This window comes from Populus trichocarpa, chromosome 6 (assembly GCF_000002775.5).
Source record: "Populus trichocarpa isolate Nisqually-1 chromosome 6, P.trichocarpa_v4.1, whole genome shotgun sequence".
NCBI classification, from domain to species: domain Eukaryota; kingdom Viridiplantae; phylum Streptophyta; class Magnoliopsida; order Malpighiales; family Salicaceae; genus Populus; species Populus trichocarpa.
The window spans coordinates 22,558,959-22,581,418 of NC_037290.2; the positions used below are offsets into that span (position 1 = coordinate 22,558,959).

At 34.1% G+C, this 22,460-nt stretch overlaps 4 protein-coding genes across 4 annotated transcripts; 2 read left to right on the forward strand and 2 right to left on the reverse strand.

Annotated features, from left to right (window-relative positions):
* Positions 1-5,182: 5,182 nt before the first annotated feature.
* On the reverse strand, positions 5,183-14,366 carry LOC7492290 (copper-transporting ATPase PAA2, chloroplastic). Its single transcript, XM_052454059.1, is given in 17 exon segments — positions 5,183-5,755; positions 5,935-6,085; positions 6,544-6,675; positions 7,090-7,188; positions 7,190-7,265; positions 7,882-8,336; positions 8,512-8,591; positions 8,793-8,859; positions 8,991-9,096; positions 9,585-9,694; positions 10,502-10,570; positions 10,879-10,913; positions 10,916-10,982; positions 11,589-11,788; positions 13,740-13,833; positions 14,126-14,179; positions 14,276-14,366. Coding segments are annotated over 14 exon segments (1,542 nt in total). The 5' UTR covers positions 11,613-11,788; positions 13,740-13,833; positions 14,126-14,179; positions 14,276-14,366; the 3' UTR covers positions 5,183-5,684.
* On the reverse strand, positions 14,129-15,854 carry LOC127905452 (copper-transporting ATPase PAA2, chloroplastic-like). Its single transcript, XM_052453761.1, has 4 exons — positions 15,615-15,854; positions 15,324-15,387; positions 14,276-14,370; positions 14,129-14,179 (listed from the first exon to the last, which is right to left on the reverse strand). The coding sequence occupies exons 1-4, from the start codon at positions 15,852-15,854 to the stop codon at positions 14,129-14,131; spliced, it is 450 nt and encodes a 149-aa protein (XP_052309721.1).
* A 3,491-nt stretch (positions 15,855-19,345) lies between these two features.
* On the forward strand, positions 19,346-20,777 carry LOC7492292 (ylmG homolog protein 2, chloroplastic). Its single transcript, XM_002308486.4, has 3 exons — positions 19,346-19,698; positions 19,778-19,989; positions 20,346-20,777. Exons 1-3 carry the CDS (start codon positions 19,420-19,422, stop codon positions 20,611-20,613), a joined length of 759 nt encoding a protein of 252 aa, XP_002308522.1. The 5' UTR covers positions 19,346-19,419; the 3' UTR covers positions 20,614-20,777.
* A 144-nt stretch (positions 20,778-20,921) lies between these two features.
* Positions 20,922-22,460, forward strand: LOC7491989 (uncharacterized). Its single transcript, XM_024603135.2, has one exon. The coding sequence runs from the start codon at positions 21,847-21,849 to the stop codon at positions 22,219-22,221; it is 375 nt and encodes a 124-aa protein (XP_024458903.1). The 5' UTR covers positions 20,922-21,846; the 3' UTR covers positions 22,222-22,460.

Below are 22,460 nucleotides of genomic sequence, written 5' to 3' on the forward strand. Positions count from 1 at the left end.
CAGGTGGGAGAGTGGGAGTGGGTTTCTAGAAGTTTTCTTTAGAGTTATTTAAATTTTTAAAAAAAAAACGTATGTAGAAGACATGTTTTGGTTTTATAAATATTTATTTTTATGGAGGGGGAATTTGGGATTTTGAGAGTAACTAACTTGAATCCTTTATTTCTAACCGGAGTAATGTTTCCTGGATTAGGGTTTGTTCCTCTTACAGCAACATATCTCTATCGTCGGCCCCCCATAAACCGGTACCACGTGGTCGCTAAAAGGTTATATTATGCTGGTAAGTGATTGCGTAAGCACAGGATAGCATGGGACCCCCCCCCCTTTTTTTTTTAAAGTAAATCTTTTCCTGGTCGAGTTAAAAAAAATATCAAGTGTTCTTTCATATATATATCTTGAAAATATATAGTATAGTAGTTGTGTTTGTTTAAAGCAAAATTTATTGTTTTGCTGGTATAAATAGAATTTTATGTTTGGAGTTTGAACTCTTACTCCCTCTTGGCTGATTAAAAAAATAATAATATTATTATTTTTATATATTTTTTTAATCATTCAAGAGGGAGTAAGAGGTCCAACTCCAAACATAATAATATATCCGGGGGTAGTTTAAAGCAAAAAATTCTGTTTTATTTATTGTAAAATATTATTAAATTAACCTCAGTGAAGTCAATGAACATAATTTTATTATTTTCCTTTACTTATTTAAAAATACTGGCATCACTTAAATATTTTTTCATGTTAAGAAAAATTTAATACAACCTATAGCGCGTAATACAGGATAAGCCAACTATCTAGTAAGTTAGTATAACTTATAAGCAGTTTGAAATTAATGCTTCTAATAAGGATTTTAAGTATTAAATAAAATGGAATTTACAGAATTAAGTTGACTTCGATATTTAGCAATAACTACAAGTTAATGTAATTAAAAAAATAAAAAATTTATTGTTTGACACGCCATTACGTTTTCATTCAGGGTGAAAGAAATTAAAGACCAGAAAAAAATAATTCTGCAGAATAATAATTTAATTGATTAGTGTGGTACGTACTGACAAATCTTATTGCTAATTCACCAGACAATAGCAATTTTAAATCAAGTTAAACTCTCAGCTTCTTTATCTTTTTTTTAAGTGGTGTTTCAGATTTTGATGATTGTTATTTTTTAAAATATTTTTTATTTAAAAATATATTAAAATAATATATTTTTATTTTTTAAAAAACAAATTACTAGTGGATTGCGAGGAGAAACACAAGAATTGCTAGGTGTTTAAAGATTTTATATCTAGATGATTCTTCCTAGAGCCGGGGGGGGGGGGGGGGGGGGTTGGTTTGCTTGAATTGTTAAAGCGACATCAATGCCCTCTATGCTTGCTATGAATTTGTCTTTTATTCAATGATTAAGTACGGTCCGTTAATCATTTTAGCTTAGCCATATAATTTGTTTTCATCATTGCCCCAAGTAAAGTATAGTCTAGGACTATCTACCCATTACTATTTATTTTCTAGTATCACTATTAAGAAGTTGTTACCTTTACTATTCACAATTTGTGATGAAGTTCTTCAAATCATCTAACAATTGCTATGGTTTTTTTCAAATTAAAATACCCGCTCTAATTACATTCATTCTTCTGGTAATCATCATTAAACACGCATGAATCACTGTCATCATTTTTGCTAAGAACTCTACAAATCTAGTCATTTAGAATTTTGTTGTAAAACATTATTATTTTTATTTATTTATTGTGGGACTAGACCGTAAATCTTAATTATTGAGCTCATACATGATCCGATGTCATATAGAATGATATGAAGTACACAAACAAGTCATATTTTTTCCTTAGCAAATATTTTTCTTCTCTCTTCAAAGGTTAACACTTGTCAACATAAACAAACTATTTTTTTTTTATATAAGAAAGGGCATTTTAAACATATAATGTAAGCTAGGGCTCACATTTATAAAAAAAAGAGGATACGTACACATATAAGGTTTAAATAGTGTTTAAGAGTGTAAAGACTTAAGGTAACTTGTTTATATATTAAGATCTTTACTCTTTAGCCTTGATTTTAAAATTTTAATGATTTATAACATTACAACTTCAATTCTCTAAATTTTATCTCATTCTTTATCTATGACATTTTATCTAAAATTCTAGACTTTGCACAATTATTAGAAACATTTTTGGAAAGCTTTTTTTTTCCTTTTGTTTTGTAACATTTTTATCCTTTTCATATTTTTTTCTATTTTGAGAAAGATTTTTAAATTATGCTCCTGATATGAGGGGTGATCATAGTTTGAGTTATTACCTAATAAATATTTAAGGCTCAGAGGGGACGACAAGAGATAAATTTTCACTTCTGAATAATATATCAAAGATGATCCTTTTTCATCTCAAATCCAAGTATATTAATGCTGATAAATCCTAGGCTTATTCAAATATAATTATTAATCACAAGGTTAACTTTAAAGAAAAAGGTGATAGAATCATGACCCAAATGCAAACTATTTACCATCAAATTATTTGGTTTTATTTTAGACTTATTTTAAGCAAGACTTGTATTTTTTGGGTTTATTGAGACGAAGAAGGAAATCTTAGGATTGAAAAGGGAGAGCTAAGTTCGACTCTATCTTTTAAGATTTATCAATATCATAAAATGAAATTTTTAGGTTTAAAGAAAGATTTCCACTCCTTTGAACAATAAGAAAGGGGCCATCTCGCAACCGGTTGTTATGTCCTGAAAGATTTTCCACTCCTTTGAACATTAGTATCATTGCAGTTTATACTGCCATCAAGGGTAAGGAATTTGTCTAATATCCTCCGTCAATGAAAGTCATTCCCTATACACGCACCTCTTATAAGTATTGCATGTTCCACCAGGACAAAGAACATGATACCAAATAATGTTATGCCTCGAAGAAAAAGATTAAATGATTGATAACTAAAGGGCTATATCTAACAACTTGTGAAGAGGGATACCCACATTGAACTAGGTAGAGAAGAATCCAACCAAGTATTGCCAGAGATCAATATGATTTTAGGTGGAACCTCGACAAGAGATAATGGTGGAAATGGGAAAAAAATATATGAAGCAAGTCCTTACCTACTACCCACCTTCTAAATGCATGGCATGAACCAATCCTATTTACCCTAGAAGATGGGGAGGGGGTAACTTTTCCACATGAAAATTCTCCAGTCATCTCGATAGTATCGAGATTGACTAATCACCGTGTCTATATGATATTAGTAGATGATTGTGGTGTGATCAATATTCTTTCTAACGACGTAATGACACAAACGAGAATAGATCCCTCAAGATTAATTCTCGTAAAGACTCCCCTCATTAGGATTGTGGGTACAAGCATGCAAGTGAATGGCGCCTTGGATATCATTGTCATCATCGGTACTTACTCTAAATATCTAACTCTTCAACAGACCTTTATGATCAATGACACGAGTCTGGCTTACAACGTCATACTTACCTTAGATGCCTAACTCCCCAACAAACTTTCATCGGTATTTACTCTACTCTTCAACACACCTTCAAATGTTATTAGACCAAGAGTCATGGTTTGTATTATTTTCTATATAAAAAAGAAAAATCAAAGCAAACAAGTTTTTTTCGTTGATCTTGATTTTAAGAACAAAAACTACAAATACTATAAAAACAATACACCTTAACTTTTAATTTTAAGTTTTTTTCTGGCTTTTTCATCAAGATTAGATTGAAGTTAAAATTGGTTATATGTAGGAACGGGAGACTAATCCATATTGTTACTCAAAGTCCCGTTTGGCTATGCAGTGATCATCTTGCAGAAACCATAGAGCCAAAGATACTGGCTAGGAATCAGAATACAGTAATAATATAATAAATAAGGCTTACCCCACTCTTAGCTAGAATCGTCTTCTTGCACATAAGCAAGATAAAACCAGTATTATTGTAATTATAGCAAAGAGACACCACGAGTCACCTTCTTATCCAACTCACTATGCATCAACTGCATTGATCTAGACAAAAGGTTAATTTCCATTGAAATTTCATCCCCGGTCCCTTTTGGGCATGGGAATCTTAGCTAAGGAGGGTAAGCATGCCAGAAGGCATGTGGTAGTAGCACAGTAATTTATTGAGGATGGTGAGCCCTGCCAATTATGTTCATACGTCAAACACATCTTCCCCAATTTGTTTTATATCTCGGTAGCCTGTATGTACAATCCTTTCCTAACTGATGGACTGTTTCATCGGTGTAGTTTTTGTAGAAAAATTGTTCATAATTTGCCTGTTTTCCTGCTAGATTGTTAAATGTTCATAATTGCTAGACAATAGGCTCTAGTACCAGTAGGTAGTAGGGGAGGGAGGAGGTCCACCACGTGTAATCAATTGGGAGCACTGTAACGTGGTGCATGGCCCATGCAGTGCCAAAGTGGATACTAATTTTCCTTAAAAGAATTATTTTTTTGGGTGACAAGATGGCAAAAACTTCTGCTATTGTACTGGTAGTAATCTGCGCCAAGTTATCGCATGTAAAGCGTTTTTGAGCAGAGTCACGTGCCCATTTAATGCATATATTTAATGGATTCATGGCCTCAGAGTCTACTACTCTTCTCCATTGGTAGCCAAACATCATAAGCCCATAATTTACAAAAAAGGCAACAAGAGAATATCCCATCCGTTAAGATTAACTAAAGTAATATATTATATAATAATATCCAGTAGAGGACAGTGAATTTTCTAATGTGATGTCACTGTTGTACTTGCTATATATCACAGCGTATGCTGATGAGGGTATCCTGCCTGCTTTAGGTAATTGATCAATCTACTTCTCGTAAAGAAGGAGAAAAACTCAATGTAATGGAGTCGCACGTATCGGAGGAATTATTTAAGACATACCAAAAAAAAAAAAAACTTAAAAACATTAAAAAAAAATCTAAAATAAAAAAATATTTAAATTTTCATAAAAAACATGTCATACGAACCGAACATGTATGCAAACGGGAAATTATGCTTTACATGGTTTTTTTTGGAAAAACCTCCACTGTTATCATTCAATCGAGTTCTTGTATTTTTCTTTTTTTTAGCTGACTGGCTCTATCTTGCCAAACCGGAGAGGTTACTCAATGAGAAGGGTGTGGATGGTGGGAGTGAGAAATGACATAAACAAAAATAAAAGAACAAATAATGATAATCACTCCAGTGGCAAAGAAAATTACTCAGTACGTTGAGATAAATTTTCATTTTTAAGAGATTATACTTGATTGGTTGAATTTGAAAATACATGATTGAATTGATAATAGAGATGCTATTTTAACTAATCCGGGAAAAAAACTGGAAGTGGATAATGGGTTTAGCTTATTTTTTTGTCATGCAAATTTATGGTCAAGTGTTTGATCTCATAAATTTCAAGTTATCAACTATGTGAAGCACGGAACATCTAGTTTTACTTGCGTGACGTGAAAGAAATAAAAGACAAACAGACGGGGAGTCCAGGGTGGGAGATAGAGTTGAAAATGTCTGCTCGCCCAGTACTGGAAAAGCATCCCATGGTTGCACTGTGGAATTAACACGAGCACAGAGAGGCATTTCTCATTTTTATTCCACTACCTGGGTGTTTGGATTACCTCGCTATTATTTATACAGGCCATCTCGTAAGCAAGTTGAAACGTAGGCATATTAGCTCTCTATCTGTTCCTCCCAGTTTACGACTTATGGAGCTGTAGAGGCAATGAGTTGGTTACAACAAATACCGAGCTCAAAGCCATCAGTCCACCTGTCAAACCAAACATCAATAGTTGCTCCGTGAACACGGAAAGGAAATTTTCTGAGATAGGATCCATGAGTAATGATGAGTCAAAGACTTGCTTGCTCAAATTACGATCCATGGCCTTTGTTTTCATTCAGTTTAAGGATTTTTCTCAGTTATGGAATGAGCAATGTAACTTTACTCACCTGAAAGTGAAGGAGCCATGGCAAAATCGTATTGGGGAAGCAGTACTCCGGCTGCAATAGGAATGGCGACAACGTTATACGCAATTGCCCATGATAAATTTTGGTACACCTTGGCCATTGTTGCTCGTGAAAGATCCAGGGCATCTACGACCTGTCATGACATATATCAGAACCATCCACGAGGTTTTTATCTTGGTTCTACTCACTATTAGTTATTAATTGAAAATCCCAGTAGTATCATCAATGGGTAGAAATTTCATGCCTGAAAAATACAATCTCATTTCTTCTTCTTTTTTCAATTTCCAGAAAGACAAATCTCATTTTTAATTGTTGGACAAGGACTACAACATTATCAAAATTCAATGCCATTGATAATGGATTAAATGATGAAGTGCCAAGAAGCTTCGTGGCTCAACAACACCCATTCCCCCTCTTGTAACTGAAAAAAAAAATCGGATGATGAAGTTGGTATCGCCTTGATACTCTTAGCGACAAATAATGCCTATGAGTAATATGAATCATAATACAGGGAAATGAAATTTCAGGATTCATCATTCATCAACAAAAAGAGATTAGTTTAAGAAATTTTATCAGAAAAGCAAATCTTACCTGTGAAAGCCTGTTGCCAAGAAGTACAATGGATGCAACATCAGATGCAGCATTTTCTTGAGCTTCATTCTGGATGGCAATCCCAACATCGGCAAGAGCCAAAGAAGGTGCATCATTTATCCCATCACCTACCTTCAAAAACCTAACAGTCAGCTGCGTATGGTTTCCACCAGTAATAATTTTAACTTCAATGTGTTGACAGAATAGGCATCATATTTTACACTTTCTAATCTCATGTTTACAGTATGGTTTGACTGCGAAAATAAAAAAAACACTGCAGAACTATATTTGTAGCATCCATAGCAGTTAGATTTAAATGCATGGAGAATTCACACTAATTCCCATATAGAACAATGAGTTGCAACAGCATTTCTTCAGTGAAAATATTTCAAGAACTCAAGTTCTCCTCCAATTAACTTCGGCTGCACGCAATATTTCACTGAAAAGAATGACCGGATTTCTTAACCAGATGAGATGATTGTTGTGATATTGTTTTGTCAAGGTCAAAATAAAATTCTGGAAGCACTAGAGAGAGAGAGAGGCTACCATTGCAACCCGATGCCCTGCTGCTTGAAGACTTGTTATAGCTTTATATTTTTGCCTCGGATTCAAGGATGCATTGATAAATTCACTACCTATCCCAACTCCTTTTTGCTATGGTTGCAACTGCTTCTTCTCTGTCTCCTGATAAGAGGACCATGTTGATACCGTTCTGCTGGAGCCTACCTATCAGAGCAAAACAAAGAAGAGAATAAAGCAGCAAACCATGTGCTTGGATGGCAAGTAGAAGATTTTAAGTCGATATGCATGATGCAAGGATAGTAAATTGATTTGTTTTCAGTATCCACACAGCTTGTTAGTTATCATCCAAGTTCTGCAAAAAGCACCTAATAATTAGGATGAAGTACTGAAGTAAAAATCCCCTGCTCAGCTTGTATCGAAGCTCCTATCATGATTCAAGATCCAGGGAATACTCTAGAATTTCTTTAGTGGTTGGCCAATATTGTCACTGACTGACCATTGACAAAGGCAAAAGAAAAACATCAGGTGCATTGTGCATCACTAAGATTGTCTTGAAGAGTTCAAAGCAATGCTTCTGTTTGGATTTTAGAAAACAAAGTATTTACCAAACAACGATCAGGAAATAACAACAACCATTTCACTAATTCTAGTTGGAGATACTGAGGACAAGTCTGCTAGTCATGGAAAAGAGAAATCAAATTGGAACTTATATTTACGAAACCCGAATCCTGGTACACATGTTAAGAAAAAAGGAAAGCTGTCATAGCAACTTGCAACAAAATTCACTCAGAATTGTCATTTGAGAAAGAAATTTACTTAATTACAGTAGATTCAGCATCATGGCACAAACCGTCAGATATTGCAATAGCACCAATAATGCCTTCCCCTTCACGTCCAACATAGACAACTGTTTTTGAATAGCTTGATGATGACATCCCTTCTGATGACTGATACATCACTTCAGTTTCCAGATCCTTTAGATCAGACATGCTTGTCCTTCTCTGGAATCGTTCCTGAACCCAATCCAAAGAACCTACTGCAACCAAACTTCCATCTACCTCAGCCAAGGTTCCAAAACCTGGTTCTGTCAATTGCCCTCTTGTTACCGGGATAGTCAATTTCAATGATTCTGCTTTATTTACAATAGCCCTTGCAATTGGATGCAATGCTGTTTTCTCTACCGCAGCTGCCATTTGAAGAATTTCTGAGTCTTTGTAAGAGATGGAGGACACAGCAGAAACGGCTGGTTTTCCTTCAGTAAGGGTTCCTGTCTGAAAATTGGAAAATGGGCAAGGATGGAGTGTGAAGGTTCTCGATGATCAAGAGTCAAATGCAACAACCTCATGATTTATTTCCTATGTCAATCTCAATTCACATGTGTGCAGTGTGTATTGTGTGTCTGTTGACAGAGAAAGAGAGCATAGTTCTATTAAATGTAGAAATAACCTTATCTAGAGCAACATAATTAATGCTTGCTAAGCGTTCCAATACATCCCCTCCTCTTATTAGAAGTCCCTGCTTTGCTCCTAATGTTTTCAAAAGAAAAGGGACTTTGCGTTTCTAAAAAGAACAGTGACCATTAAAAGGAAGATATGAGACTTTGCTTCTGTTATCATTAAAATGGAGAAACTACAATCTCATAATGGCAAGTTACCACTACATTAGAAGTGACTTTGTATACAGCTTATTAAACTTGAAAGAAACAACTGACAAGTTAGACAACATACGAAGCAATGTTCCAACTAGGATTGCAGTGGGTGTGGCAAGTCCCAGTGCACATGGGCAGGAAACTATCTGGAATGAAAATGAATGTTACAGTCAAGAAATATAAAGAAATTGTATATACAGCTTCAAACTCAGTTAAATAGTTCATCATGGTTAGGTTGGGGAATAAATTCATATTCACTAGGAGGAAGTCCACTCACCAAGACATCCACGGAAAGTTTCAAGCTCAACAGCAAAGGATCTCCATCCGGTCCAGCAATATCATTGAGCAAAACATCAGGAAAAAAATGTGAACCGGTGTAATACCTGAATGTGCATGCAACAAAGTGTGAGAATCAAGAAGGATAAATCTATGAATTTATAATTACAACAACTTAAACCCAATGCTTTAGCGAGAACTAAACGATATTATTCAAACAAGAAGCAAAGAAAAATTCAAATTAAGACATAAGTTCATGACTGATTAAAATCACTCCCCACTCCTGTCAGACCGAAACATGAGTTATCTGCATCAAGTTCAAGGCTAGCACTGATAAATGGAAATCAATATCGCAAGCAATCTAAATTTAGTGATCTAGCAAATGAGGAAAATTAAAATATGGATTTGTGTGGTATAAATAAAGGGAACAAGGTCTCTTAGCTAGGTAAACACGATACCCAACAAAGAATGTGCTCTGTTATGCCATTGTTGAGTTTGATAAATCAATAACATCGCTATCACCAACCATGTTGCATCCTAGATTCCAACAAGCTGATAATAACAGGTGCTATAAAAGGTGGGAAACAAACCCTACCAAAATGAAAAAGTTACTGCAGATATAGTCATTACACTATAAACAAAAGGTCCAGCTATTGAATCTGCAAGCCTTTGTATAGGCGCCTCATTGCCTTGAGCATCCTCAACCTGAAATTACACCATATAGCTTTAACAATAGTAAAAAAAGTTTGAAGCTACTGTCAGGTTATAATTCCCAAATACAATAAAACAGTGAGCAGCATTCATCTAGAGGTGAACTTTCATACAGCCAATAAAGCTGAAGGCAGACCTTGGAGCTGCTCACGCAAATGTAACAAGTTGATGCCACAAGACTCGAAAGAATCATTTTAACATTTCATGCATGCCATTATCATGAAGTCTGAATCCATGGTTTTATGTTTAAGAAGACTGATCAAGACTAAAAAATAGAACTACTTTCTCGCTCTGCTTTGCATTATTGTCTAGTAATCAACTCAATTCAGGTCAAGCCTCAATACCAAACTAGTTGAGATCAGCTTCATGGATCTGCATCCTTTTATTTATTTATTTATTTATTTTTTCGGGCTAAAACACATGCATACTGAACTCCATTATTAATTGAATTTACTTTGTTGCATACTCAAAGCACAATTATGCAAAAAACAATTGGTGATGGGTACCATAGACAGGCTACACATTTTTCTACACTTACAAATGTTTAATTCTTTCCCTTTTTATCTATATCACCAATACTTGCATCTGCACTCAGTTGGTATAATAAGCAGAGCTCATTTTCAAAATGTAAATGAACCATTCCAAAAAATGTCATGGGAATCTTGTTTAGGGTCACACATTGAGTTACTATGAAGTAATAAAAAAAATAAAAGCAAATCCGTTTATCCATCTGTATTATTTGCTTTTTACTCTTTTAACAAGAGGGAGACAAATGAAAAAAAAAAGAAACAGTGAACATACCATACAAATGATACTAGATATTGTTGAGTTGGAGCCAACAGACAATGCCTCTATCCTTAAAGGACCATCCTGAAACATATTTTAAGAAATGCTGATTGTCAGCAATGCAATAACAAAACATAAAAGGAAAGGGCTACAAAAGAACAGGATTTTATATTCCATGTTCAAAAGAGTTACTTTAGCCTGAGATATTGACATAAATTAGCAACACAATTTTACAAGACAACTTTGGAGTTCCACGGTATTTTTACTGTGATAACCCACAAGGTTAATCCCAATCATCTGAAGGTAATAAATGCATCAATACAAAAAGTGCCACCCAGATCGCAAATATAAGCAGTGATGGGATACATTGCAATTTAAAAATATAATCATACCCAGTTTATTGTTCCAGCTGAGACTTTGAGCCCTTGAATACAGGCAGTGATTCCCCAGTAAGCATGGATTCATCAACAATACTTCTTCCTGCAAGAACACTTCCCTATGACAGGAATATTTAATGTCAACAGAATCAAACATGAATGCTACTGGGATTCAAATGACATTGCAAATTGAAATGCTGGCCACTTATTTGTCAAATAATCAGCAAGTTCCTTTTGGTTTGAAAAGAAACTATGCAACCTTTCGGTTTGAAAAGAAACTATGCAACTCTATATAAAAAATAGGTCTATGGACTTTTGTATGAATCCATTAAAAAGTCATTGGTAAGTAGATGGAGCAAGCTAGTTGAATATCTGAATACACAAGCATTTCAACGATTGAAAATGTGAAAGAAATGTTTTTTACATTGTTTGTAACATTTCATGAATATAGATATAGAAAGTAGCAATTACAGATATACCATATGCATTATATCATTGAAGCATAATTTAGGATCACTTCTTTCACTACCTCTAAAGATTCCTGCTTGTGACAAATATCAAAATCTACTGCAAATTTATGTCAAGTCTTAAGAGTGTTGTAAACAAGGAGCGCATTCACAAACTGCATACACATCCAGAGACTTGGATCAATGAAAAAAAGAGTTACCGTATATAAATTAAGCACTGAAATATGAGAAAAGAAAATCAAAATATAATTTTAATACCATGAGAAATTTGATAGAGATCATGTGATGCTTTTACATCTACAGGAATAGTTTCTCCAGGTAGAACTAACAGTGACTCCAACTCGAACATCATCAGTGGGGACTTCAGTGTAAATAGCAGCAGAGCGAAGAACAGTATCCGTAGGGGAATTGCTATCTGATGAAGAAATTACAAGTCGTGACTGAGTGGACATGAGTGACTACAAGATCAATGAAATCACACAGGTTATTACATAAACACTATATTATTAAAGCTTACTTGGTATAGTTTAACAATAAAATTCATCCAACTTGCAGTTAACAATAAAGTCTATCAATGACTTGTTTTGATCGCTCAACAATGTTGGAATTAATTTTGAAGGGTAAATTCAATGTCTTTTTAGTTCTTCTAGATGCATGTATAAGTATTAATGATTTGATTATCCAATATCTAAAATTCTCTATAGACTATTATAAGGATGTGTCATGAAAGTATTGTAATCTCAATAATATCAGTCCAAGTTCACGGGACTTCCTATGATATGAATGAGATATGTTTCTTCAATTATTTCCAACAAAGTGGCCTCGGAGATAGTTCGGTTTGGTGTGTGTTTAGAGGGATTAGAGCATGTGTGAGTGAGAAAATAAATATCTTCCTACAAACACTTCCTCTTTCTCTAACAAAAGATCCTTTCCTTGGTAACAAAGTGATATCAGAGCCCAACAAGAGAATTGGAATCTTGCATGAAAAGAAATAAAAGATGCCTAAGAGAGAGGCTTAGTGCAAGTTGACAATTCTCAACACAAGAGAAAGTGTAGTACAAATGACATTAAGAAATCTCTTTCTAAAGAAAAAGATAGAAAATGGTCAGGGAGCCATGTTATAAAAAAAGACAGCAGCATGATGAAGGGTGAGCCAAAACAAAAGCCACTTGAAAAGTCAAATCTTTCAAAAGCCACTTTTGAAAAGTCAAATCCTGAAAAAAAATGTTTGGTTAGAGAAATGTGACAGCAGGTCACAAGAAAAGAAAAATGGTTATGGGTAGCCATGTTCAAACAAATACAATTATTGAAGACAAGCAGATGACAATGAGATGCCATTAGCTAGCCATGATAAAAAGAGTGACTAAAACAAAGATGCAAGAAAGACCTTAATATGAAGAAGGAAGATTCAAAATATAGTGGCAAAAATGTGGCTATTCAAAAAAAAAATAGAAGAAGATATTGAATTGTTTGTCATCAACAAAAGATGAGAAAGGTGTAGTAATCATGACGAGTTGATCCTCCAGCACAATCCAAATTTCAAGAGTTATGAGATTTTAAAAAATAACAAGGTGTTAGAATTGATTTTGAATTATGCATTCAAAGTGTCCTTTTAGTTATCCTAGGCACATGTATGTAGGAGATGTGACTATCTAAATATCTAGAATTATCTATAGACTACTATAAATAAAGTATTGAAAGAGTTGTATTCAAAGTCCAAGTCCTTTGGGAATTCCACGGTTATGCCCAATTCCTCAGTTATGGGAGTGATATGATACAAAAGAGAATTGTCTTCCACCATGCTTCCCTTCGACCTTTCTCCCCTAATTTTTTTCTAACAAACAAGAGAACAAAAGAACCAATCTAGAGCAGCTAACCATGAATTGAGCCCAACATAATGAAACTTAACCAAGTTTGAAAAAACATCAGCCATCAATGCTTAGTCATGCATGCTCCTCACAACAAGCAATGTTCTCTTGTATGTTGAAAAATGAATATTGCCTTTGTTGTCTTCACATTGGCAATAGTAATCAGTCTAAAATGTGATATTGGAACAATGCATTGAATGGAAATCTATGAAGCATATCGCATCACAATGTTTCAGAAACTAATGAAGCTTTCTACTGTTCAGGGTTAAATCAAATTTCCATTAAATGGCCACTACCAGTGTTATTCAACTACGAATGTAAATGAACCCAAAGCAACCAAGGTCAAAGGACACGGAAAGTACAGGAGGAAAAAGGACCAAGATTGTCTCAGCTTGAAGAAATGACAGTGTTTATGAGTACAACAAACACCAAACAGATAAACAATTTACCGGGAATAAAAAGAGTTGGGTTTCACATGGGAATCAACTAAGCATCCCATTTACTTCTTTCACTAATAGATATAAAAGTCATTACTACTTACAAGAAGTTCATTCATATCACTAGATGCCCTGATCCTTGCCTTTTCTTCAAGAGAACGTCCTAGAAGCACAAAACCAAGAAGCATGACCTGCACGCTAAAAAGCAATAGCCACCCATGAGAAACTTGTTAGTGAGACATAAAGTAAAAGCTAACTTCTGGCTTTAATACACAGAAAACTAGTGGCTGATACATGTAAAAAGGTTCTTATATAATAAGATGAGTGACAGCATTTGAGACGTCTCAACAAGATCAAGGAGTAAACTTTAGCTGAGTTAAGCATTATGTCAGACTCAGTTTGGAAGATTAAGTACCTTTCTCATACAATTAAAAAACATAAAACAAAAACTTTGAGAAGAAAATGCAAATGCTGAAAGTAAGCAAGTCACCGGTTACTCAAAGAAAGATGCATCCCATTCGAGCTCAGGGCTGAGAAGTGAGATCTACACAAGAGAAGAATTCAGCACAAAAAACTTAGCAAAATGAACTCTTTTGCAATGTGAGCAAAATGAAAATCTTTGCACTGACTAGGGTCTCACCACGCTGATGATAAATGCAACAGATCCGAATCCCACAAGAGAATTCATATTTGGTGATCCCTTCTTGAACGCCCTTAAACCATCAACAAGCAAGTCTGCAAAAGATTTCGAAGTAAAAAAGATTTTATCAGAATTGTGATTGCTAGTCTCAACATTAGGGAGTCAATTACACTTTGTCAGTTGTAACATACCAGTAAAATATCAACACATTCTAATTTGAAAGAAGAAATACGATAGTCAGTTAGCAAGAATTGTAATGTCAGTGAGTATAGTAAACAGGTTTTGAGGCGTAAAGATCATTATTTTTAAAATATTAATTGCCTCCACTGTATTTGTTGCATGGTTAAAGCAATATATCTTCAGGATATAGCAAAATCTTAAACTTATAAACAACAACTTCTTTATTTTGTTTATGGTATAAACATAAACATAGAGTTTGTAGAGAAAAATTAGGGAGAGAAGAAGATTGTTTTCTAATAAATTTTTGTCAATATCAAACTAGTATTTATAAAGAAAATAACACTCTTTTAAACCAATATATCTGTAGAGTTTAAAGACACACCTCTACCTTCAAATTAATTTAACAACTTGGCAAGAGATGTCATGCATAATTAATTAATTCTGAAAATTAATTAATTAACTTAAATTAAAGTACCAAGTGCCATTATATATATATATATATATATATATATATATATATATATATATATATATATCAATTTTACTTTTCCCTCCAAATCTTCCCTTCAACATCCAAATCTATTGATTTAGTGTCCTTGCATTATAAATTACAACAAAACCTCTTTATCTTTTTAATGTGAAATAAATTTCTCTTTAACTAATAATATTCAAGCTATATTTTATAATAAGAATGTTAAGCAGTGACCCAAATTTAATAAACAACAAAACTTTACCAGATTGCACGATTGGTACCAAATAAAAAATAACAGAGTATGCATGATCAAGTGAATTCTGGCTCATTCCTATGCAGGTGATATATAAGTATAACAAGCTTGAGAAAAGTGATACTGCCAAGGCAACTAAGTACCTCTTCCTGGTCCCAGAAGAGCTCCCAGAGCTAAGCCTCCCTTCACATACGAACTATGCAGCACCTGCGAAACGAACCTACACCAAAAACCACATATAAGCAGGTCACAAAAAATTCAATTTTCAACTTACATCATCTTCACTTGACATCTTGAAAGTAGCACGAGTCAGGGATTATGATTGAAATGAATGCATTACATTGCATGCATGTTAGAGTGTTCGTATGATTACCATGACCAGCGTGAATCCCGAGAGAGTGCAAAATATGAGAAGCATGAGATCCGCAACACACAGCAACCAAAGTCCACGCAAAAAGCACACTATTCCTACTCTTAACGATCAACTCCTTCTTTTTAATCATATCTTTCCACATTTTTACGTTTTCTGCTACTCCACTACCCGATACCCTCTTCTTCGCTTCAAATCCGCACTCACTCAATCTCTTCGCCAAACTCTCTGCAACACTCCCCGACATTTCTCCCTCCAACAACGCCTCCGGTTTCAACTTCACCGCCGCTGTCTCGGTCAACATGTTGACCACGGCGGATTCAACTCTCTCGTCTGCGGAGAGTACGATTTGACGCGCGAAACACACGCGCCGCACATTATTCCGGTTACATCAAGGAGAATCGCCGAATTGTTTTTCTTGTTCGGAGCTTGAAACGCAGCGTTTTGAAGGTTAGTTTCGGTTTGGAGAGAGCTTGAGAGGGTGAAGTTAGGGATCGCACGTGGCCGGAGAGCCACGCGGCCGTTTAGAGTTGCCAGCACTGAAATCAATGTGGTCAAAACCGAAGCAGCGCTTCGGGTTCGGAGAGACGACGAGAAGCAAATTGTTAACCATTTTGAGATATAAATTAAAGTTTTAGAGAGAGAAACTGTGGAGGAGACAACACAGAGAGAGATTGCATTGATGGTGGTTAACGGAGGTGGTCAAGAAGAGGAGACCATTGACTAGGTAATCGTGGGCGAATAGTGTCTTGCCACGTGCGATGATTGTTATCAATTTGGCCTTTAGCGCGAGCGCCAGGATTTAAGTTGGTCCATGCTGGATTTTCCTCACCCGTGTTTGATCTAGAATGTTTTTTTTAAAAACAAATTCATCACTAGTCTTCACTTTTAATTAGATCGAAAGTGTGAAAAACTTTTTTCACCTAGCTAATATCTATCAATACCCGGCCAATTAATTTTATAAAAATTAATAAAAAACTAAAAATAAGGGTAATTTTATTATATCTCTCCTCGTAAACATTATTTATTATAATATTTTTTTTAATTTTATTTTTTAGTCTATTTTTTTTTTAATTTCATCATTCAACATTAGATTTATTAATTTTATTAGGGATTAAACTTCTTTTTTTTTCAATTTACTTTTTATAAGGTTATCTCAGTCTCATGACCCGAACCGCAAGTTTGACAAGTTAACTCTGTTAACTCGAGAATTTTTTTTCATCCTAATTGACTTGTTTTTTCAATTTCATTCTTCAATATTTAGTGGATCAAAAATTAAACTTCATGATTTATTTCGGTTTGCTTTCTGCGAGGTTATCCACGTTTTATGTCTCAAATCATGAATTTGGCAGGTTAATAAAAAACTAAAAAAGAAAGGGATTTTACTATACCCCTCCTCGTATAATACTATTAACTGAAATAATGTTTTTTTCTCTCTCTCTTTTTGTTTTTTTTCCCTTTCCAATCTTTTTTTTTTCAATTTGAAATACATCTTTTAACATTAAGTTGATTAGGGATTGAGTTTCATAATCTTTTTTAATTATTTTTTTTATAAGGTTATTATAGTCTCGTGATCCAACTGTCGTTTATCCCTTTTCCTGGTTGACTTATTTTTAAAATTTCATCATTTAACACTTGGTTAATTGTGAATTAGACTTCATGATCTGTTTTGGTTTGTTTTTCATGAGGTTATCCTAGTCTCATGACTTGAGTCACAGGTTTAACAGGTTAACTCGGGCTGATTCCAGTTGTTTTTTAATTGGTTTTTGAATTTCAATTCTATCATTCAACAATGGGTTTATCAAGGATTGAGTTTCATAATTTTTTTCAATTTACTTTTTATATAGCTATCTTGGTCTCATAACTTTGATTGGAGGTTTGAAAAGTTAATTCGAGTTTTTTTTCTCCTTTTCTAATTGATTTTTTTCACTCAATCTCATCTTTCAAGCATTGAGTTTATTAAGAATTAAGTTTTGTGATTTGTTTCAGTTGGCTTTCTATGAGGTTATCCCCGTCTTTTGACTTGGGTCATAGGTTTAATGGGTTAACCCGGATTGACTATTTGTTGTTTTTTATGTCATTTTCTTAATTGATTTTTTTTCAATTTCATCTTTTAATATTGGGTTGATTGAGAATTGAGTTTTATAATTTATTTTAAAAAAATTTCTATTGGGTTTTTCCGATTTCATGACCTAAGTTGCGAGTTTAATACGTTAACTTGGGTTGACCCGAGTTATTGTTTCTAGGTCCCTTTTTTAATTGTATTTTTTTCAATTTCATCCTTCAACATTGAGTTTATTAGAAATTATGTTTCATAATTTGTTTTGATTTATTTTATAGAAAGTTATTATGGTCTCATGACTCGATATGCAGATTGACAGGTTGACCCGGGTTAACTTGGATAAATTCAATATATTTTTGTCTTAATATTTATAAAAAATTTTATTTTAGATATTTATTTTGAGTGAAGCAATGTTTTTATTAATTATTGCCAAGTCAACCGAGTCACATCAAGTTAATTCCCATACAATTTAAATTATTTTTTTACTATAATAAACATTAACAACATCTAATTTTTTTTTACATTAAAAAAGTTGATCCAACCAGCAGCCTGATGCAAGCCAATTATCTAGTAATATCTAAGCTTAAAACATAAACTACATCTTAGTATATGAATCATAAAACCATAAATACAATCTAAACTTAAATTATAAAATGAAAACTTATATGTTATATTGAAAAACAAAATTATAACTTCATCATTTTTTTTAAAAAAAATAGGTATAAGTGTTGGGTGGACGAACATCTTACAGATAAAAACTAAAAAAGGTTTACCTTCTCACAAAGTATTGTTCACTGTAACAATGCTTTGTTTTTTTTTTTTTAGTTTTTTTTAAATAATAGATTTATCGAGGTTCGGGCTAATTGTTTTAATTTATTTTCTATGAGGTTATTTTGATTTCATGATTTGGGTTACAGGTTTGACAAGTTAACTCGGGTTGACTGAGATTGATCTAATATGTTTTTGTTTCAATATTAATAAAATATCATCTTGATTTTTTTAATCAAATTATATTTTTACTAGTATTTCAGGTTATTTTAGAATTCATTAAATTAATCGAGTCACATCAAGTAAGCGTAAAATAGTTTAAATCTTTTTCTACTTAAAAAAAAAACATGATAAGAACACTTATATATAATTTTTGCATTAAAATAAAATTTGCCCGATGTTGTGGGCCAATAATCTAGTCTACCTCTACATCTGACTAATCTAACCAAATTGAATTATACTCGTCTTACTGTTCAAATTTTATCCATTCTAATTTAACATGTTCAGAGAAAAAAAATTATGGTAATAAATAATTAGTGATATTTTATTAATTATTTTATATAATATACATTAAATAAAAAAATAAAAAATAAAATTCATAACTCATTAGTAAAAATATATCATGTTAGTATTTCTTTTCGTCTTAGTGTTTTTCTTTTTATTTAAGATTGTGTTTGAAATTTAGTAAAAATAATTTTTCAAAATAATTTTTATTTAAAAATAAATTAAAAAATTTATTTTTTATATCAATATATTAAAATTAAAAAAATATTTTTTTTTAAAAAAAACATGGTTGTGCCGAGTGTAGATGCCACTGGTAACTAGTATTTCGATGAAATATGTAAGAAAATAAGCAAGGGCATTAGCATGAGGAGCTTGGAGTGGGAGCGAATGAAAGCTTACCACGTGGGAGATACAAATATCAGCATCGAATCTAGTCTAGTAAATAAATAAATCCTTGTACGTTATCCATCTGCTTCTCTATCTCTGAGCTCTGTCTTCCTCTCCTCCCACCTTCTCTTTAACTAAATAAATAAAAATGGCTCCTTTGAACGAGAATTGTTTAGAGAAAACAAATTCAAAATGCCAAGCACCAATTTTTGCTCCAAACTCCATGGTGTTACTCTCTTCTTCAATCCTTCAAAACCCATTATTTCTCAGACCCCCAATCAAGCAAAATCCAAGTATTTTCATGGGTGAGCTTCATAATTCAATCACTTCAGCAGCTGACAAATGCTTGAGATTCCTCCATTCCTTTGCCTCTCGAAATCCTATTCTCAAAAACATTGTAACTGATTTTAACCAACATATGACCCGGGTTAGTATCTGTCTCTCAATGTAATATTATATTGCTTAAATAATTTGTTTTTACTGGAGCTGTTCTTTTTTTATTTTAGATTCAATGCAGGAGGGAGTACTGCAGGAGGAATATGAACAACTATCTGTCAAATCACAACTTTGCAGCTGTCTTACCTGGTGATTCAGTGGCAGGGCTAGTGGTGGCTAATGGGATCATTAATTTCTTGAATATATACAACACTTTGTTGGTTGTAAGGCTTGTTTTGACCTGGTTTCCTAACTCTCCTCCTGCTATCGTTAGCCCCCTAAGGTACATCCACCCCATCTATGTAAATTAACTTATTTTTTCTTAATTTTAGACTTAGTGCTTAGAATCCAATTGTTATAACATTCTTAGAATTGCCGAAATTACTTAATTTGAGTTTTGATATGGCTAGAAAATGTCAACTTTGGTGAAAATAGATCGCCTAGTCTAACCTAATATGTTTGATAATGAATCTGTTGCCATGCCAAAATGGATCGATGTCATATCACTTTCGGCTTGAGCAACTTTTTGCTTCAGTGATGATGAAAAGCTTGATAATTGCTTGTTTATTTGCTTATTGGAATTTGTCGTGTTAGAATCTATATGCATGCATGTGATTCAGTCTTGATGTTTGAATGCAGCACTTTGTGTGACCCATACTTGAACATATTCCGCGGGATCATTCCACCACTAGGAGGGACACTGGATCTCTCTCCTATACTAGCATTCTTGGTTCTAAATGCCTTTACTAGCACTGCTACTGCACTTCCTGCTGAACTGCCAGAAAATGGAGCTTCTCCAAGAAGTCGCTCATCCCCTACATTGTTCACTCATCTCACTACAGCACAGAAGAAATGGATGAGAAGGCTCAATGGAAACAAGTCAAGGAGCTCCCCTGGTGCCGATTAGGTCATTCCCTTGACAGTCTTCTAGGTATATACGTTGTGTATTTTCGTGAGTTCTGAATACTGGGTGGTGATCTTCCGGCCAGTAATTTGAATGTTCATCAACTGACAGAAATATAGGATAATCTGTTTCTGTATCTTAATGTCAGTTATATAATCTTTTCGTCAGCATGGCAGTCTGATTACATACACAGTGGCAATTCCATTCTGAAGTTAATTGAAATCTTTTATCCTGAAGCCTGAAGTTGCTCCATAACCATAAGCTTGCACATAACTCCTCCTTGAAGCCATCTCACTTCTTCAGGCTCCAGCTGGGCACATTTAAAGCCAAACAGTTAATTTATGTTGTCAATGAAAAGTGTGTCACTGGATGGCTAAGCACAACTAACACCACCAACGGTGTATTGATTAATCGACCGCCCTTCTCACCTGGTGATTCTGTGTGGTTTGTCTCGTTCGATTTATTTTGTTATGCTGAAAGATTTTGCAGTACAATCCAGAAATTTCTTGACATGCTGATAGCATATATATATATGTAAAAGCAGAAAAACCATAGGATGCTAATAGCATCAGATTCCCACCAATTATGTAGGCAGCAATAGAATCAAATTTAAATCGTGTCCATCTCTATTGCCTTGTTCACATCCATCCAGCCTAACTCCAAAGAATTTCATTAAGAAGCTGTCACCACTATATTTCCTACAGAAGATTATCTTGTAACACCTGGAACTTCCGGAAGGATTCTCCGAAAACAACTATGTTAAAAGAGACTGCTATTTTCTCCTTTCCTGCTTTGGATAGGGACATTCCTTGAGAAAGGCAATGCGAACCAAATTTTACTTTAGCTGCAAATTTAAAGAATATTCCATTTCCACGATCAAGATGCAGAGTTCTAAAGTCTGAGTAATCTATGCTCTCTCTAAAGCATCTGTATGCTACGAGCAAACTATATTGTCAGATGATCTCAACCATCTGATATCATTTGATTGATCACTAACCGGCTGTCATGTATTATGGAAAAATAGAATCATGATTGAACATTTTTGGGCCATTCGATATGCATTAAAAATTGGTTTTGAACCAAACTTTACTCTTCATAGAAACAATTAAGAATTAAATTATTCGAAGGCATAATCAATGGGGCAATTTGGTGATACCTGTGCCGACTTTGCTAAGCTTCAGTGGACTAAACATAAAGGAAATTAGGGGGTAGTTTCTCCCCAATTCTGTTTCCTAAATGGAGCCAATAGCTGCATGCAGGACCAGCAGGGTTTCCTCTTGTGAGAAGCTTGTGGCCATAGGCTTGGGCCTTCTAGCTGTGGTTTCACCTCTGTTTATTGATCGGAGACCAGTCAGTGAATCGGAACTTGATGAGGAATCCATCATACTTGCTTCTTGGGTACCTCTTCTGCTCTTGGTGCTGATCTTGGCCACTGCTTTATCGTTGTATCTAGACAGGAGCTTTACCAGGTTTGATCCTTATTGGATTCACAGAGCTGGTGGCTCTTCTGGTGGTATCATGGTAATACTTGTGATTCTTGCGTTGGTTTTGAAGTGTAGGGCGTCGGATATCATTGAAGAACTGGGAATATTCAATGAAACTGGAGCTTGAGCTGCTTCTGTGACAATTTGACAACTCTCTGATGTGCTTCGGCGACAAAAGTCAGCTTCTCAGTTTATTCAGAGAAAACTTTCACTATTTCCTTCCATAAATTACAGGAGGAAGTTCCTGTGAGTTGTTGTCATTTCTTTTCAAAGAGCTAGCTACTTTAACTAGAATTGCATTGTGGGGTCTTAATTTCTACATTTGGAGAAAAGAATAATAATTTTGTTGATTTTTTGAGTAGAAAA

Coding starts and splice junctions, on each gene's coding strand:
- LOC127905452 (XM_052453761.1), bottom strand. CDS start 15,854: ATGTTGACCGAGACAGCGGCGGTGAAGTTGAAACCGGAGGCGTTGTTG. Junction 15,388..15,614: donor TTGCGTGGACTTTGGTTGCT/GTGTGTTGCGGA, acceptor TTCGTTTCGCAG/GTGCTGCATAGTTCGTATGT. Junction 14,180..14,275: donor TTGCATTTATCATCAGCGTG/GTGAGACCCTAG, acceptor TCTCTTGTGTAG/ATCTCACTTCTCAGCCCTGA.
- LOC7492292 (XM_002308486.4), top strand. CDS start 19,420: ATGGCTCCTTTGAACGAGAATTGTTTAGAGAAAACAAATTCAAAATGC. Junction 19,699..19,777: donor TTAACCAACATATGACCCGG/GTTAGTATCTGT, acceptor TTTTTATTTTAG/ATTCAATGCAGGAGGGAGTA. Junction 19,990..20,345: donor GCTATCGTTAGCCCCCTAAG/GTACATCCACCC, acceptor GTTTGAATGCAG/CACTTTGTGTGACCCATACT.
- LOC7491989 (XM_024603135.2), top strand. CDS start 21,847: ATGGAGCCAATAGCTGCATGCAGGACCAGCAGGGTTTCCTCTTGTGAG.